Raw genomic sequence first — 22,978 nt, forward strand, 5'->3', positions numbered from 1 at the left:
GACCAGCCATGATCAGACATCTGACCAGCCATGATCAGATACCCGACCAGCCATGATCAGATACCCAACCAGCCATGATCAGATACCCAACCAGCCATGATCAGACATCTGACCAGCCATGCTCACATACCCAACAAGCCATGATCAGACATCTGACCAGCCATGATCAGACACCTGACCAGCCATGCTCAGATACCCGACCAGCCATGATCAGACATCTGACCAGCCATGATCAGACATCCGACCAGCCATGATCAGACATCCGACCAGCCATGATCAGATACCCAACCAGCCATGACCAGCCATGATCAGACATCTGACCAGCCATGATCAGACATCTGACCAGCCATGATCAGACATCTGACCAGCCATGATCAGACATCCGACCAGCCATGATCAGATACCCAACCAGCCATGACCAGCCATGATCAGATACCCAACCAGCCATGATCAGACATCCGACCAGCCATGATCAGATACCCAACCAGCCATGACCAGCCATGATCAGACATCTGACCAGCCATGATCAGACATCTGACCAGCCATGATCAGACATCTGACCAGCCATGATCAGATACCCAACCAGCCATGATCAGACATCTGACCAGCCATGATCAGACATCTGACCAGCCATGATCAGACATCTGACCAGCCATGATCAGATACATCTGACCAGCCATGATCAGACATCCGACCAGCCATGAACAGACATCCGACCAGCCATGATCAGACATCCGACCAGCCATGATCAGATACCCAACCAGCCATGATCAGACATCCGACCAGCCATGATCAGACATGATCATAATTAAAATGTTAGAGTGCAGTGGTAAATTCAGAATTCATTACCCTTCAGTCCTTTTGTTTTTGGTCAGCGGTTGTGTGTGGTTGTATGTGGTTGTGTGGTGGTGTGTGGGGTTGTGTGGTGGTGTGTGGGGTTGTCTGGTGGTGTGTGGGTTTGTGTGTGGTTGTATTTGGTTGTGTGGGGGTGTGTGGGGTTGTATGTGGTTGTGTGTGGTTGTCTGGGGTTGTGTGTGGTTGTCTGGGGTTGTGTGTGGTTGTCTGGGGTTGTGTGTGGTTGTCTGGGGTTGTGTGTGGTTGTCTGGGGTTGTGTGTGGTTGTCTGGGGTTGTGTGTGGTTGTCTGGGGTTGTCTGGTGGTGTGTGGGTTTGTGTGTGGTTGTATTTGGTTGTGTGGGGGTCTGTGGGGTTGCGTGGGGTTGTGTGGGGTTGTCTGGGGTTGTGTGTGGTTGTCTGGGGTTGTGTGTGGTTGTCTGGGGTTGTCTGGTGGTGTGTGGGTTTGTGTGTGGTTGTATTTGGTTGTGTGGGGGTGTGTGGGGTTGCGTGGGGTTGTCTGGGGTTTTTGTGGTTGTCTGGGGTTGTCTGGTGGTGTGTGGGTTTGTGTGTGGTTGTGTGGGGTTGTGTGGGGTTGTGTGGGGTTGTGTGGGGTTGTGTGGGGTTGTCTGGGGTTTTTGTGGTGTTGCGTGGGGTTGCGTGGGGTTGTCTGGGGGTGTGTGGGGTTGCGTGTGGTTGCGTGTGGGTGTCTTGGGGTGTGTGGGGGTGAATAGTATTCACATAATGTGGTGTCTATAGTGGGGTGGTATTTGTGTGTGATGAGTTGTATGTGGTATTTGTGTGTGTATAGTGTACAGTGAGTGTATTTGTGTGTCTATAGTGTACAGTGAGTGTATGTGTGTGTATAGTGTACAGTGAGTGTATTTGTGTGTGTGTGTGTGGGTGTGTGAGTAAGTGACTGGAGCTGTTAGCAGTGTGTGTGGGTCTGTGTGTGTGACAGGTATTTGGTGTGTGTGTGTGTGTGTGTGTGTGTGTGTGTGTGTGTGTGTGTGTGTGTGTGTGTGTGTGTGTGTGTGTGTGTGTGTGTGTGTGTGTGTGTGTGTGTGTGTGTGTTTGGTAGAGTGGGTCACGTGTTCTGTGTTGGATGTCTCATAGTGATATAGACACACTGTGGGTGGGTAGTCTCACCTTGACAATTGACGTGTCTGGGTGTGTCCCCATCCTTCCCCCTGTCCCCTTGCCCCCTCCTAATGGGGTATTTCCTCCCCACAACACAATACAACAACAGTGTTTACTCCCCTGTGGAGATGACTGGATCCTCACTGATAATATCTTTATATGATATTAACATGTTCATTTATGTTATGGTCACTGGAGAGGCAGGTAGCCTAGCGGTTAAGTACATTGGGCCATTAAGCAAAAGGTCACTGGTTTGAATCCCTGAGATGGCAAGGTGGGAACATCTGCATTCTACCCTCTGATTCAGAGGGGTTGGGTTAAATGTGGAAGACACATTTCAGTTGAAGACATTCAGTTGTACAACTGACCAGGTATCCCCCGTTCAATATTGTAGTTATTACTGTGAAATATGAATTATAACTAAGAATAAATCAATCAAAATGAGAGGAGGAATGGGGGGGAGAGAAACCTGGCCTTCGTACCTTCGTCCACATGGTAATCCTGATAATACTGTGTGTGTGTGTGTGTGTGTGTGTGTGTGTGTGTGTGTGTGTGTGTGTGTGTGTGTGTGTGTGTGTGTGTGTGTGTGTGTGTGTGTTCAGTTTTAATGCATAATGCATGTGTGTCCTCAGTGATTTCCATCCAATAACGACCCTGGCTGGCATTGGAGAAAGTCCATTTAATCTGCAAGACCATTTCTTCATGTGCTCTAAACAGTGTTTGTTGAGGGTTGACGGTGGGGTTGACGGTGGGGGTTAGGGTGGGGTTGAGGGTTGACGGCGGGGTTAGGGTGGGGTTGACGATGGGGGTTAGGGTGGGTTTGAGGGGTGGGGGTTAGGGTGGGGTTGAGGGTGTGGTTAAGGTGTGAGATTGAGGGGTGGGGGTGGGGGTGATGGTGGGGGTTAGGGTGGGTTTGAGGGTTGAGGGTTGACAGTGGGAGTTAGGGTGGTGTTGGGGGTTAGGGTGGTGTTGAGGGGTGGGGGTTAAGGGGTTAGGGTGGGGGTTAGGGTGGGGGTTAAGGGTGCGGTTAAGGTGTGAGATTGAGGGGTGGGGTGGGTGGTTAAGGGGTTGAGGGGTGAGGTTGAGGGGTGGGGGTTAAGGGTGCGGTTAAGGGGTGGGGTTGAGGGGTGGGGGTTAGGGTTAGGGTGGGGTTGAGGGGTTGAGGGGTTGGGGTTAGGGTGGGTTTGAGGGGTGGGGTTTGGTTGAGGTGGGGTTGAGGGGGGTTTGAGGGGGGGTAAGGGTGGGATGGAAGGGGGGTTAAGGGTGGGATGAAGGGGCGTTTAAGGGTGGGGTTGAAGGGTGGGGATAAGGGTGGGGGAGGGGGGTTGGGTGGGGTGGGGTTGAGGGGGGTTGAGGCTGGGGATGAGGGGTGTGGTTAGGGGTGGGGTTGAAGGGGGAGTTAAGGGTGGGGTTGAAGGGGAAGTTAAGGGTGGTTTGAAGGGGGGTTGAAGGGTGGGGTTGAAGGGGGAGTAAGGGTGGGGTTGAAGGGTGGTTTGAAGGGGGGTTGAAGGGGGGTTGAAGGGGGGTTAAGGGTGGGGTTGAAGGAGGGGTTGAAGGGGGGTTGAAGGGGGGTTAAGGGTGGGGTTGAAGGGGGAGTTAAGGGTGGGGTTGAAGGGGGGTTAAGGGTGGGGTTGAAGGGGGGTTGAAGGGGGAGTTAAGGGTGGGGTTGAAGGGGGGTTAAGGGTGGGGTTGAAGGGGGAGTTAAGGGTGGGTTGAAGGGGGAGTTAAGGGGGGTTGAAGGGGGGTTAAGAGTGGGGTTGAAGGGAGAGTTAAGGGTGGGGTTGAATGGGGGGTTGAAGGGGGAGTTAAGGGTGGGTTGAAGGGGGAGTTAAGGGTGGGGTTGAAGGGGGGGTTAAGGGTGGGGTTGAGAGATATGCAGGACATGTATCACATGTAATTTCCCAGCAGTATGAGAGATCTCCAGTGTCGATCAGTTCTTCCCCAGGTTGGTATTTGGTGCAGATATACACTGACGGTCTGATACAACAGCCTGGGGAAGAGGGTCATGACCTCTGACGGACCCCAGCCACATCACAAGGACAGAAGGAGGTGGAAAGGTATTCCATCCAATAATGACCCTGGCTGGCATTGGAGAAAGTCAATTTAATCAGCAAGGCTGGACTACTGTACCTCTGTGTATGATGCTATATGCATAGGTGTCTAAACATCTTTTTGGTATGGATCATTATTTGTGGATCCCTGTTGTTATGAATACGTGACTGGGGTCTCTGTTCTCTACCCCACATTGATGTTGTCTCATATGTATCGATTGTATTATCTTTCCTGCTCAAATAATTTCTTATTTTAAATTGTTTTAATAAAAATAAATAGTGCTATGCTGTATAAAAATCTGTACTCACATAGAGATGGACTGTGCAGGCCCATAGCACTAAGGTTAGTATGCAGGCTAGGTTCATCTGATCCATAGCACTAAGGTTAGTATGCAGGCTAGGTTCATCTGATCCATAGCACTAAGGTTAGTATGCAGGCTAGGTTCATCTGATCCATAGCACTAAGGTTAGTATGCAGGCTAGGTTCATCTGATCCATAGCACTAAGGTTAGTATGCAGGCTAGGTTCATCTGATCCATAGCACTAAGGTTAGTATGCAGGCTAGGTTCATCTGATCCATAGCACTAAGGTTAGTCCATGCACTAAGGCTAGGTTCATCTGATCCATAGCACTAAGGTTAGTATGCAGGCTAGGTTCATCTGATCCATAGCACTAAGGTTAGTATGCAGGCTAGGTTCATCTGATCCATAGCACTAAGGTTAGTATGCAGGCTAGGTTCATCTGATCCATAGCACTAAGGTTAGTATGCAGGCTAGGTTCATCTGATCCATAGCACTAAGGTTAGTATGCAGGCTAGGTTCATCTGATCCATAGCACTAAGGTTAGTATGCAGGCTAGGTTCATCTGATCCATAGCACTAAGGTTAGTATGCAGGCTAGGTTCATCTGATCCATAGCACTAAGGTTAGTATGCAGGCTAGGTTCATCTGATCCATAGCACTAAGGTTAGTATGCAGGCTAGGTTCATCTGATCCATAGCACTAAGGTTAGTATGCAGGCTAGGTTCATCTGATCCATAGCACTAAGGTTAGTATGCAGGCTAGGTTCATCTGATCCATCCATAGCACTAGGTTCATCTGATTAGTAATGCAGGCTAGGTTCATCTGATCCATAGCACTAAGGTTAAGGTTATGCAGGCTAGGTTCATCTGATCCATAGCACTAAGGTTAGTATGCAGGCTAGGTTCATCTGATCCATAGCACTAAGGTTAGTATGCAGGCTAGGTTCATCTGATCCATAGCACTAAGGTTAGTATGCAGGCTAGGTTCATCTGATCCATAGCACTAAGGTTAGTATGCAGGCTAGGTTCATCTGATCCATAGCACTAAGGTTAGTATGCAGGCTAGGTTCATCTGATCCATAGCACTAAGGTTAGTATGCAGGCTAGGTTCATCTGATCCATAGCACTAAGGTTAGTATGCAGGCTAGGTTCATCTGATCCATAGCACTAAGGTTAGTATGCAGGCTAGGTTCATCTGATCCATAGCACTAAGGTTAGTATGCAGGCTAGGTTCATCTGATCCTAGATGGACTGGTCTCACCTGTGGGTCTTGGGGCAGGTGTAGTACAGTGTGGACTCTCTCACTGTGGTGGTGCCTTGACTCCTCTTCATACACCATGTCCCTCTCTGTCTGGGACAGGGTCAAGAACCTCCGGATGGTACACAGGTTCTCCCACAGAGTACGGTTCTCTGGGCTAGGGTTCTCCTTCCACCGCAGCAACTCACACAGCCAGCCCTGAGATAGGGAGGTAGGGAGGGAGGGAGGGAGGTGGGAGGGAGGGAGGGAGGGAGGGAGGGAGGGAGGGAGGGAGGGAGGGAGGGAGGGAGGGAGGGAGGGAGGGAGGGAGAGAAGGAGAAGATTTGATTATCTCTGCTAGAATGGGCCAGTCTGACACCAGCTGTTGTGTGCATCCAGACTCTACCAGCATGCAGTGTTAATAACCTGATCAGGTCTCCACCTCTCTCATCATCCCTCTCTCCTCTCAGCTGCAGCAGATGGGTGCAGTGAGCCATGACCCCCAGCCCAGCCTTGCCCAGCCAGCCCCGGACCCCCGGACCTCCCAACCCCTGAACCTGGGAGACACAGCTTGATCACCACACAACCTGCCATGCTGGCACAAACACACGCACGCACACACACACGTAGACACACACACACACAACAGTGTCACTGCTGTAGATATCCATTCTCACTGACTCACATGCTGAAGCACCATCTCTTCATGTGCTCTAAACAGTGTGTCTGTCTGTGTGTCTGTCTGTCTGTCAACTCACAAACAACCAAGAAAAACTTAAAGCGGTCAGAATTAATTTGATGCACTCTGTCTAACTGAATCAAACTGCAACAAAAAGTTGATTGATCACAGCATGAGAGAGAGTAGGTCTATTCACGAGAGAGTGTGTGTCTTCCTGTTTAGTGTGTGTCTGTGTAGTGTGTGTCTGTGTAGTGTGTGTGTGTCTGTGTAGTGTGTGTCTGTGTAGTGTGTCTGTGTAGTGTGTGTGTGTCTGTGTAGTGTGTGTGTGTCTGTGTAGTGTGTCTGTGTCTGTGTAGTGTGTGTCTATCTGTGTAGTGTGTGTCTATCTGTGTAGTGTGTGTCTGTCTGTGTAGTGTGTGTGTCTATGTGTGTGTCTATCTGTGTAGTCTGTCTGTCTGTCTGTCTGTCTGTCTGTCTGTCTGTCTGTCTGTCTGTCTGTCTGTCTGTCTGTCTGTCTGTATGTCTCTCTGTATGTCTCTCTGTATGTCTGTACGTCTCTCTGTATGTCTGGTATTGCTTATCTACTGCTGTGGAAGTTAACTGACAGTCTGACACAACAGCCTTAGGAAGAAGGCCATCCCACCCACATCACAGGGACAGGAGGAGGTAGAGAAACTACCCATAACCACCTGACAAGGGCCAGATATGTTTCCATTCCCTTAATGGTTAAGGTTAGCATTTGGAGTTGTGTAATGGGATCCTAGCTGTTAAGGGCAACTTATACCTCAAGCAGAGGGACACACTATGGCACAATAATTGGGAACATTGTAGCAGGATAGGAACAATGTCATAGGTCAAACATGCCTCTCACCTGGCTCTTGTTGGCAGCCACCTTGGCGAACAGCGCCTGAGACACCTTGGCCCTCTTCATCTCCTGCTGGATCTCATCATAGATACCTGACGTGATGTTGACCAGAGACTCCAGCTTCAGGGGCAGGTCTGGGTTGGGGCCTGGTGGCTTGGGCTGGAGGGGAGGAGGGATAGGGACCGAGGAGGGAGAGTCCACAGAGAAAACAGTTATCTAACAGTTATCCAGAGTTTGCCTGCGTTGGTAACACTGCCAACTCCAGTCCACATGTTGGCACACCAAGGACCAAAGGATTTAACTAAGCATGATGGGTAATCTGTTGATGATCAGTTTACGGTTGTTTTTTTTACACACATTATACACATAGATGTACATGTTTCTGACATGGAGAATGTATACAGATTAAAAGTCATTAGGTCATTCTCTCTCCTCTCCTTTGTACTCTAATCTATGTTTGAATTACATTGTATTTAGTCTCATTATGTTCTCTTCGAAGACTTTGAAGTTATCTGTGCAGGTCCAGACTAGTAATCTGGCGTTCCCAAGTATAAACTATGGCATCAAGATAAATATGTACAGACATAATAATGATGATGCCGAACAGAGAGAATGCGTGTTTGCCCTGGTATGGCATCATAGTATGTTATCTGTGATGGTCCTATAAGGCTGTGTGGGGTTGGGAAGTATAACAAAACCAAGTGTCCCTCTCTCTAGTGCATGTTACTATGACAACAGGTTAAAGGCTGTTTCCTTAGTGTAAACATGTGAAGAGAGGCACAGAACTCTTTCTTCAGAGTCAGTACTCAATTACCAAAATATACTGCATGTACCGTACTTACAACAGGAAGTAGCGACAGTCATGTACTTTGGGACTACTCCATTGATTCCACAGTACCATGCAAGCGAAACAAATCATAGCCAGTATTTAACGTAAGTAATTCAGCCATTTCTGACCAAAAGTAATTCCTTATGAGGTACATATTCTGTGAGCGAGTCAAAAGCGATTGTGGATGAATAAACGGCTCACCACAGAGGAGGCTTTGGTCTTGTTTTTCCAGATGGCAGCCCAGGCATCAGGAGTGAGCTGTTCGTCCAGACCTCTCTCCCACACCTTCTGCATGAGGTGGTATGGGACATGGTTAGTGATGGTCGGTCTAAATAGATCCTGTCAAACGTTTACACACATTACCACTTCTTCAGCCACAACTACAACATACATAGAAACAATCAATGAAAAGTATTTTAATGTATTTAAGTACCTTTCCTCAAGCTATGGTTAGATACAGATGGATCAGAGTGTTTAGTACTATCCCCTTTCCATTTTCTAACCTTGACTTGAGAGACCCTCTGGTGTAGAACACAGACACACCACACCTAATATCACAGACACACCAACCTATAAAAACATCACAGACACACCACCCCTAATATCACAGACACACCAACCAATACTAACATCACAGACACACCAACCATACTAACATCACAGACACACCAACCAATACTAACATCACAGACACACCAACCAACACTAACATCACACACACACAACCCCTAATATCACAGACAAACAACCCCTAATATCACAGACACACCAACCAATACTAACATCACAGACACACCAAACAATACTAACATCAGACACACCAACCAATACTAACATCACAGACACACCAACCAGTACTAACATCACAGACACACCAACCAATACAAACATCAGACACACCAATACAACATCACAGACACACCAACCAATACTAACATCAGACACACCAACCAATACTAACATCACAGACACACCAACCAATACAAACATCACAGACACATCAATACTAACATCACAGAGACACCAACCTATAAAAACATCACAGACACACCACCCCTAATATCACAGACACACCAACCATACTAACATCACAGACACACCAACCAATACTAACATCACAGACACACCAACCAACACTAACATCACAGACACACAACCCCTAATATCACAGACACACCAACCAATACTAACATCACAGACACACCAACCAATACTAACATCAGACACACCAACCAATACTAACATCACAGACACAAGAACCAGTACTAACATCACAGACACACCAACCAATACAAACATCACAGACACACCAATACAACATCACAGACACACCAACCAATACTAACATCAGACACACCAACCAATACTAACATCACAGACACACCAACCAATACAAACATCACAGACACACCAATACTAACATCACAGACACACCAAACAAATACACCAACCAATATAACATCAGACACACCAACCAATACTAACATCACAGACACACCAACCAATACTAACATCACAGACACACCAACAAATACTAACATCACAGACACACCAATACTAACACACAGACACACCAACCAATACTAACATCACAGACACACCAACCAATACTAACATCACAGACACACCAACCAATACTAACATCACAGACACACCAACCAATACTAACATCACAGACACACCAACCAATACTAACATCACAGACACACCAACCAATACTAACATCACAGACACACCAACCAATACTAACATCACAGACACACCAACCAATACTAACATCACAGACACACCAACCAATACTAACATCACAGACACACCACCAATACTAACATCACAGACTAACATCACACACCAACCAATACTAACATCACAGACACACCAACCAATACTAACATCACAGACACACCAACCAATACTAACATCACAGACACACCAACCAATACTAACATCACAGACACACCAACCAATACTAACATCACAGACACACCAACCAATACTAATATCACAGACACACCAACCAATACTAACATCACAGACACACCAACCAATACTAACATCACAGACACACCAACCAATACTAACATCACAGACACACCAACCAATACTAACATCACAGACACACCAACCAATACTAACATCACAGACACACCACCAATACTAACATCACAGACACACCAACCAATACTAACATCACAGACACCAATCAATACTAACATCACAGACACACCAACCAATACTAACATCACAGACACACCAACCAATACTAACATCACAGACACACCAACCAATACTAACATCACAGACACACCAACCAATACTAACATCACAGACACACCAACCAATACTAACATCACAGACACACCAACCAATACAATACTAACATCACAGACACACCAACCAATACTAACATCACAGACACACCAACCAATACTAACATCACAGACACACCAACCAATACTAACATCACAGACACACCAACCAATACTAACATCACAGACACACCAACCAATACTAACATCACAGACACACCAACCAATACTAACATCACAGACACACCAACCAATACTAACATCACAGACACACCAACCAATACTAACATCACAGACACACACAACCAATACTAACATCACAGACACACCAACCAATACTAACATCACAGACACACCAACCAATACTAACATCACAGACACCAACCAATACTAACATCACAGACACACCAACCAATACTAACATCACAGACACACCAACCAATACTAACATCACAGACACACCAACCAATACTAACATCACAGACACACCAACCAATACTAACATCACAGACACACCAACCAATACTAACATCACAGACACCACCAATACTAACATCACAGACACACCACCAATACTAACATCACAGACACACCAACCAATACTAACATCACAGACACACCAACCAATACTAACATCACAGACACAACCAATACTAACATCACAGACACACCAACCAATACTAACATCACAGACACACCAACCAATACTAACATCACAGACACATCCAACCAATACTAACATCACAGACACACCAACCAATACTAACATCACAGACACACCAACCAATACTAACATCACAGACACACCAACCATATAACACACAGACACATCACAATACTAACATCACAGACACAACCAATACTAACATCACAGACACACACCAATACTAACATCACAGACACACCAACCAATACTAACATCACAGAGACACCAGCCAATAATAACATCACAGACACACCAATACTAACATCACAGACACACCAATACTAACATCACAGACACACCAACCAATACTAACATCACAGACACACCAACCAATACTAACATCACAGACACACCAATACTAACATCACAGACACACCAACCAATACTAACATCACAGACACACCAACCAATACTAACATCACAGACACACCAATACAACATCACATACACACCAATACAACATCAGACACACCAACCAATACTAACATCACAGACACATCAATACTAACACCACAGACACACCAACGAATACTAACATCACAGACACACCAACCAATACTAACATCACAGACACACCAACCAATACTAACATCACAGACACACCAACCAATACTAACATCACAGACCCACCAATACTGACATCACAGACACACCAACCAATACAAACATCACAGACACACCAATACTAACATCACAGACACAACAACCAATACTAACATCACAGACACACCAACCAATACTAACATCACAGACACACCAACCAATACTAACATCACAGACACACCAACCAATACTAATATCACAGACACACCAACCAATACTAACATCAAAGACACACCAACCAATACTAATATCACAGACAAACCAATACTAACATCACAGACACACCAATACTAACATCACAGAAACACCAACCAATACAACATCACAGACACACCAACCAATACTAACATCACAGACACACCAACCAATACTAACATCACAGACACACCAACCAATACTAACATCACAGACACACCAACCAATACTAACATCACAGACACACCAATACTAACATCACAGACACACCAACCAATACTAACATCACAGACACACCAACCAATACTAACATCACAGACACACCAACCAATACTAACATCACAGACACACCAACCAATACTAACATCACAGACACACCAACCAATACTAACATCACAGACACACCAATACTAACATCACAGACACACCAATACTAACATCACAGACACACCAATACTAACATCACAGACACACCAACCAATACTAACATCACAGACACACCACCAATACTAACATCACAGACACACAACCAATACTAACATCACAGACACACCAACCAATACTAACATCACAGACACACCAACCAATACTAACATCACAGACACACCAACCAATACTAACATCACAGACACACCAACCAATACTAACATCACAGACACACCAACCAATACTAACATCACAGACACACCAATACTAACATCACAGACACACCAATACTAACATCACAGACAAACCAATACTAACATCACAGACACACCAATACTAACATCACAGACACACCAATACTAACATCACAGACACACCACCAATCCTAACATCACAGACACACCAACCAATACTAACATCACAGACACACCAACCAATACTAACATCACAGACACACCAACCAATACTAACATCACAGACACACCAACCAATACTAACATCACAGACACACCAACCAATACTAATATCACAGACACACCAACCAATATAACATCACAGACACACCAACCAATACTAACATCACAGACACACCAGCCAATAATAACATCACAGACACACCAATACTAACATCACAGACACACCAACCAATACTAACATCACAGACACACCAATACTAACATCACAGACAACATCACAGACACACAGACAACCAATACTAACATCACAGACACACCAACCAATATAACATACACACACCAATACTAACATCACAGACACACCAACCAATACTAACATCACAGACACACCAACCAATACTAACATCACAGACACACCAACCAATACTAACATCACAGACACACCAACCAATACTAACATCACAGACACACCAACCAATACTAACATCACAGACACACCAACCAATACTAACATCACAGACACACCAACCAATACTAACATCACAGACACACCAACCAATACTAACATCACAGACACACCAACCAATACTAACATCACAGACACACCAAAGAATACTAACATCACAGACACCAACCAATACTAACACCACAGACACACCAACAAATACGAATATCACAGACACACCAACCAATACCAACATCACAGACACACCAACCAAAACTAACATCACAGACACACCAACCAATACTAACATCACAGACAACCAACCAATACTAACATCAGAGACACCAACCAATACTAACATCACAGACACACCAACCCTAACATCACAGACACACCAACCAATACTAACACCACAGACACACAATACTAACATCACAGACACACCAACCAATACTAACATCACAGACACACCAATACTAACATCACAGACACACCAATACTAACATCACAGACACACCAACCAATACTAACATCACAGACACATCAATACTAACATCACAGACACATCAATACTAACATCACAGACACACCAACCAATACTAACATCACAGACACACCAACCAATACTAACATCACAGACACACCAATACTAACATCACAGACACCAACCAATACTAACATCACAGACACACCAATACTAACATCACAGACACACCAATACTAACATCACAGACACACCAATACTAACATCACAGACACACCAACCAATACTAACATCACAGACACACCAACCAATACTAACATCACAGACACACCAACCAATACTAACATCACAGACAAACCAATACTAACATCACAGACACACCAATACTAACATCACAGAAACACCAACCAATACAACATCACAGACACACCAACCAATACTAACATCACAGACACACCAACACTAACATCACAGACACACCAACCAATACTAACATCACAGACACACCAATACAACATCACAGACACACCAATACTAACATCACAGACACACAACCCAATACAACATCACAGACACACCAACCAATACTAACATCACAGACACACCAACCAATACTAACATCACAGACACACCAACCAATACTAACATCACAGACACACCAACCAATACTAACATCACAGACACACCAACCAATACTAACATCACAGACACACCAATACTAACATACAATAACATCACAGACACACCAACCAATACTAACATCACAGACACACCAACCAATACTAACATCACAGACACACCAACCAATACTAACATCACAGACACACCAACCAATACTAACATCACAGACACACCAACCAATACTAACATCACAGACACACCAACCAATACTAACATCACAGACACACCAATACTAACATCACAGACACACCAATACAACATCACAGACACACCAACCAATACTAACATCACAGACACACCAACCAATACTAACATCACAGACACACCAACCAATACTAACATCACAGACACACCAACCAATACTAACATCACAGACAAACCAATACTAACATCACAGAACACCAACCAATACTAACATCACAGACACACCAACCAATACTAACATCACAGACACCAACCAATACTAACATCACAGACACACCAACCAATACTAACATCACAGACACACCAACCAATACTAACATCACAGACACACCAACCAATACTAACATCACAGACACACCAACCAATACTAACATCACAGACACACCAACCAATACTAACATCACAGACACACCAACCAATACTAACATCACAGACACACCACCACCAATACTAACATCACAGACACACAATACTAAACCAATACAATAACATCACAGACACACCAACCAATACTAACATCACAGACACACACCAATACTAACATCACAGACACACCAACCAATACTAACATCACAGACACACCAACCAATACTAACATCACAGACACACCAACCAATACTAACATCACAGACACACCAACCAATACTAACATCACAGACACACCAACCAATACTAACATCACAGACACACCAACCAATACTAACATCACAGACACACCAACCAATACTAACATCACAGACACACAGACAACCAATACTAACATCACAGACACACCAATACTAACATCACAGACACACAACCAATACTAACATCACAGACACACCAACCAATACTAACATCACAACACCAATACTAACATCACAGACCAATACTAACATCACAGACACCAACCAATACTAACATCACAGACAGACACCAATACTAACATCACAGACACACCAACCAATACTAACATCACAGACACACCAACCAATACTAACATCACAGACACACCAACCAATACTAACATCACAGACACACCAATACTAACATCACAGACACACCAACCAATACTAACATCACAGACACACCAACCAATACTAACATCACAGACACACCAACCAATACTAACATCACAGACACACCAACCAATACTAACATCACAGACACACCAACCAATACTAACATCACAGACACACACCAATACTAACATCACAGACACACCAACCAATACTAACATCACAGACACACCAACCAATACTAACATCACAGACACACCAATACTAACATCACAGACACACCAACCAATACTAACATCACAGACACACCAACCAATACTAACATCACAGACACACCAATACTAACATCACAGACACACCAACCAATACTAACATCACAGACACACCAACCAATACTAACATCACAGACACACCAACCAATACTAACATCACAGACACACCAACCAATACTAACATCACAGACACACCAACCAATACTAACATCACAGACACCAACCAATACTAACATCACAGACACCAACCAATACTAACATCACAGACACACCAACCAATACTAACATCACAGACACACCAACCAATACTAACATCACAGACACACCAACCAATACTAACATCACAGACACCAACCAATACTAACATCACAGACACACAATACTAACATCACAGACACCAACCAATACTAACATCACAGACACACCAACCAATACTAACATCACAGACACACCAACCAATACTAACATCACAGACACACCAACAATACTAACATCACAGACACACCAACCAATACTAACATCACAGACACACCAACCAATACTAACATCACAGACACACCAACCAATACTAACATCACAGACACACCAACCAATACTAACATCACAGACACACCAACCAATACTAACATCACAGACACACCAACCAATACTAACATCACAGACACACCAACCAATACTAACATCACAGACACACACCAATACTAACATCACAGACACACCAACCAATACTAACATCACAGACACACAACCAATACTAACATCACAGACACACCAACCAATACTAACATCACAGACACACCAACCAATACTAACATCACAGACACACCAACCAATACTAACATCACAGACACACCAACCAATACTAACATCACAGACACTCCAACCAATACTAACATCACAGACACACCACCCTAATATCACAGACACACCAACCAATACTAACATCACAGACACACCAACCAATACTAACATCACAGACACACCAACCAATACTAACATCACAGACACACCAACCAATACTAACATCACAGACACACCAACCAATACTAACATCACAGACACACCAATACTAACATCACAGACACACCAACCAATACTAACATCACAGACACACCAATACTAACATCACAGACACACCAACCAATACTAACATCACAGACACACCAATACTAACATCACAGACACACCAACCAATACTAACATCACAGACACACCAACCAATACTAACATCACAGACACACCAACCAATACTAACATCACAGACACACCAATACTAACATCACAGACACACCAACCAATACTAACATCACAGACACACCAACCAATACTAACAGCACAGACCCACCAATACTGACATCACAGACACACCAACCAACACTAACATCACAGACACACCAACCAATACTAACATCACATACACACCAATACAACATCACAGACACACCAATACAACATCACAGACACACACCAATACTAACATCACAGACACACCACCAATACTAACATCACAGACACACCAACCAATACTAACATCACAGACACAGACAATACTAACATCACAGACACACCAACCAATACTAACATCACAGACACACCAACCAATACTAACATCACAGACACAATACCAATACTAACACCAATACTAACACAGACACACCAACCAATACTAACATCACAGACACACCAACCAATACTAACATCACAGACACACCAACCAATACTAACATCACAGACACACCAACCAATACTAACATCACAGACACACAACCAATACTAACATCACAGACACACCAACCAATACTAACATCACAGACACACCAATACTAACATCACAGACACACCAATACTAACATCACACATACCAATACTAACATCACAGACACACCAATACATAACATCACAGACACACCAATACTAACAACACAATACAATAACATCACAGACACACACCAATACTAACATCACAGACACACACCAATACTAACATCACAGACACACCACCCCTAATATCACAGACACACCAACCAATGTCAACATCACAGACAAACCAACCAATACTAACATCACAGAGACACCAGCCAATAATAACATCACAGACACACCAATACTAACATCACAGACACACCAATACTAACATCACAGACACACCAACCAATACTAACATCACAGACACACCAACCAATACTAACATCACAGACACACCAACCAATACTAACATCACAGACACACCAACCAATACTAACATCACAGACACAACCAATACTAACATCACAGACACCAACCAATACTAACATCACAGACACACCAACCAATACTAACATCACAGACACACAACCAATACTAACATCACAGACACACCAACCAATACTAACATCACAGACACACCAATACTAACATCACAGACACACCAATACTAACATCACAGACACACCAACCAATACTAACATCACAGACACACCAACCAATACTAACATCACAGACACACCAACCAATACTAACATCACAGACACACCAACCAATACTAACATCACAGACACACCAACCAATAACATCACAGACACACCAACCAATACTAACATCACAGACACACCAACCAATACTAACATCACAGACACACCAACCAATACTAACATCACAGACACACCAATACTAACATCACAGACACACCAACCAATACTAACATCACAGACACACCAACCAATACTAACATCACAGACACACCAACCAATACTAACATCACAGACACACCAACCAATACTAACATCACAGACACACCAACCAATACTAACATCACAGACACACCAACCAATACTAACATCACAGACACACCAACCAATACTAACATCACAGACACACCAACCAATACTAACATCACAGACACACCACCCTTAATATCACAGACACACCAACCAATACTAACACCACAGACACACAATACTAACATCACAGACACACCAACCAATACTAACATCACAGACACACCAACAATACTAACATCACATACTAACATCACCAACCAATACTAACATCACAGACACATCAATACTAACATCACAGACACACCAACCAATACTAACATCACAGACACACCAACCAATACTAACATCACAGACACACCAACCAATACTAACATCACAGACACACCAACCAATACTAACATCACAGACACACCAACCAATACTAACATCACAGACACACCAACCAATACTAACATCACAGACACACCAACCAATACTAACATCACAGACACACCAACCAATACTAACATCACAGACACACCAACCAATACTAACATCACAGACACACCAACCAATACTAACATCACAGACACACCAACCAATACTAACATCACAGACACACCAACCAATACTAACATCACAGACACACCAACCAATACTAACATCACAGACACAACCAATACTAACATCACAGACACACCAACCAATACTAACATCACAGACACACCAACCAATACTAACATCACAGACACACCAACCAATACTAACATCACAGACACACCAACCAATATTAACATCACAGACACACCAACCAATACTAACATCACAGACACACCAACCAACATCACAGACACACAACCAATACTAACATCACAGACACACCAACCAATACTAACATCACAGACACACCAACCAATACTAACATCACAGACACACCAACCAATACTAACATCACAGACACACCAACCAATACTAACATCACAGACACACCAACCAATACTAACATCACAGACACACCAACCAATACTAACATCACAGACACACCAACCAATACTAACATCACAGACACACCAACCAATACTAACATCACAGACACACCAACAATACTAACATCACAGACACACCAATACTAACATCACAGACACACCAACCAATACTAACATCACAGACACACCAACCAATACTAACATCACAGACACACCAATACTAACATCACAGACACACCAACCAATACTAACATCACAGACACACCAACCAATACTAACATCACAGACACACCAACCAATACTAACATCACAGACACACCAACCAATACTAACATCACAGACACACCAACCAATACTAACACCACAGACACACAATACTAACATCACAGACACCAATACTAACATCACAGACACACCAACCAATACTAACATCACAGACACACCAAAACTAACATCACAGACACACCAATACTAATATCACAGACACACCAATACTAACATCACAGGCACGCCAACCAATACTAACATCACAGACACATCAAGCAATACTAACATCACAGACACACCAACCAATACTAACATCACAGACACACCAACCAATACTAAATCACAGACACACAATACTAACATCACAGACAACCAATACTAACATCACAGACACACCAACCAATACTAACATCACAGACACACCAACCAATGTCAACATCACAGACAAACCAACCAATACTAACATCACAGAGACACCAGCCAATAATAACATCACAGACACACCAATACTAACATCACAGACACACCAATACTAACATCACAGACACACCAACCAATACTAACATCACAGACACACCAATACTAACATCACAGACACACCAACCAATACTAACATCACAGACACACCAACCAATACTAACATCACAGACACACCAACCAATACTAACATCACAGACACACCAACCAATACTAACATCACAGACACACCAACCAATACTAACATCACAGACACACCAACCAATACTAACATCACAGACACACCAACCAATACTAACATCACAGACACACCAACCAATACTAACATCACAGACACACCAACCAATACTAACATCACAGACACACCAACCAATACTAACATCACAGACACACCAACCAATACTAACATCACAGACACACCAACCAATACTAACATCACAGACACACCAACCAATACTAACATCACAGACACACCAACCAATACTAACATCACAGACACACCAACCAATACTAACATCACAGACACACCAACCAATACTAACATCACAGACACAACCAATACTAACATCACAGACACACCAACCAATACTAACATCACAGACACACCAATAATACTAACATCACAGACAACATAACATCACAGACACACCAACCAATACTAACATCACAGACACAACCAATACTAACATCACAACCAATACTAACATCACAGACACACCAACCAATACTAACATCACAGACACACCAACCAATACTAACATCACAGACACACCAACCAATACTAACATCACAGACACACAATACTAACATCACAGACACACCAACCAATACTAACATCACAGACACACCAATACAACATCACAGACACACCAACCAATACTAACATCACAGACACACCAACCAATACTAACATCACAGACACACCAACCAATACTAACATCACAGACACACCAACCAATACTAACATCACAGACACACCAACCAATACTAACATCACAGACATCACAGACACCAATAATAACATCACAGACACACAATACTAACATCACAGACACACCAATACTAACATCACAGACACACCAACCAATACTAACATCACAGACACACCAACCAATACTAACATCACAGACACACCAACCAATACTAACATCACAGACACACCAACCAATACTAACATCACAGACACACAATACTAACATCACAGACACACCAACCAATACTAACATCACAGACACACCAACCAATACTAACATCACAGACACACCAACCAATACTAACATCAAAGACACACCAACCAATACTAATATCACAGACACACCAATACTAACATCACAGACAAACCAATACTAACATCACAGACATACCAACCAATACTAACATCACAGACACACCAATACAACATCACAGACACACCAACCAATACTAACATCACAGACACACCAACCAATACTAACATCACAGACACACCAACCAATACTAACATCACAGACACACCAACCAATACTAACATCACAGACACACCAACCAATACTAACATCACAGACACACCAACCAATACTAACATCACAGACACACCAACCAATACTAACATCACAGACACACAACCAATACTAACATCACAGACACCAACCAATACTAACATCACAGACACACCAACCAATACTAACATCACAGACACACCAACCAACACTAACATCACAGACACACAACCCCTAATATCATAGACACACCAACCAATACTAACATCACAGACACACCAACCAATACTAACATCACAGACACACCAACCAATACTAACATCACAGACACACCAACCAATACAAACATCACAGACACACCAATACTAAATACTACTAACATCACAGACACACCAATACTAACATCACAGACACACCAACCAATACTAACATCACAGACACACCAACCAATACTAACATCACAGACACATCAATACTAACACCACAGACACACCAACCAATACTAACATCACAGACACACCAACCAATACTAACATCACAGACACATCAATACTAACACCACAGACACACCAACCAATACTAACATCACAGACACAACCAATACTAACATCACAGACACACCAACCAATACTAACATCACAGACACACCAACCAATACTAACATCACAGACACACCAACCAATACTAACATCACAGACACACCAACCAATACTAACATCACAGACACACCAATACTAACATCACAGACACACCAACCAATACTAACATCACAGACACACCAACCAATACTAACATCACAGACACACCAACCAATACTAACATCACAGACACACCAACCAATACTAACATCACAGACACACCAATACTAACATCACAGACACACCAATACAACATCACAGACACACCAACCAATACTAACATCACAGACACACCAACCAATACTAACATCACAGACACAACAATACTAACATCACAGACACACCAATACTAACATCACAGACACACCAACCAATACTAACATCACAGACACACCAACCAATACTAACATCACATCACACACCAACCAATACTAACATCACAGACACACCAACCAATACTAACATCACAGACACACACAATACTAACATCACAGACACAACAACCAATACTAACATCACAGACACACCAACCAATACTAACATCACCAACCAATACTAACATCACAGACACACCACCAATACTAACATCACAGACACACCAACCAATACTAACATCACAGACACACCAATACTAACATCACAGACACAACCAATACTAACATCACAGACACACCAACAATACTAACATCACAGACACACCACCAATACTAACATCACAGACA

The 22,978-nt window shown here is 43.3% G+C and overlaps 1 protein-coding gene across 7 annotated transcripts in view; it reads right to left on the reverse strand.

The window, feature by feature from the left end:
* LOC135547618 (DNA-binding protein SATB2-like) overlaps positions 1-22,978 on the reverse strand; it is a 127,765-nt gene that overhangs the window by 6,726 nt on the left and 98,061 nt on the right. For 3 of the 7 annotated variants that reach the window (XM_064976783.1, XM_064976780.1, XM_064976778.1), the window contains 3 exons: positions 8,135-8,221; positions 7,111-7,263; positions 5,585-5,779 (listed from right to left, as the gene is read on the reverse strand). In XM_064976783.1, coding sequence (XP_064832855.1) covers positions 5,585-5,779; positions 7,111-7,263; positions 8,135-8,221 — 435 coding nt within the window. Of the gene's footprint in view, positions 1-5,584; positions 5,780-7,110; positions 7,264-8,134; positions 8,273-22,978 lie in introns of all 7 variants that reach the window. The other 4 variants (XM_064976777.1, XM_064976776.1, XM_064976781.1 and 1 more) reach the window with 2 other exon arrangements.

This window comes from Oncorhynchus masou, chromosome 10 (assembly GCF_036934945.1).
Source record: "Oncorhynchus masou masou isolate Uvic2021 chromosome 10, UVic_Omas_1.1, whole genome shotgun sequence".
In the NCBI taxonomy this organism is placed as follows: domain Eukaryota; kingdom Metazoa; phylum Chordata; class Actinopteri; order Salmoniformes; family Salmonidae; genus Oncorhynchus; species Oncorhynchus masou.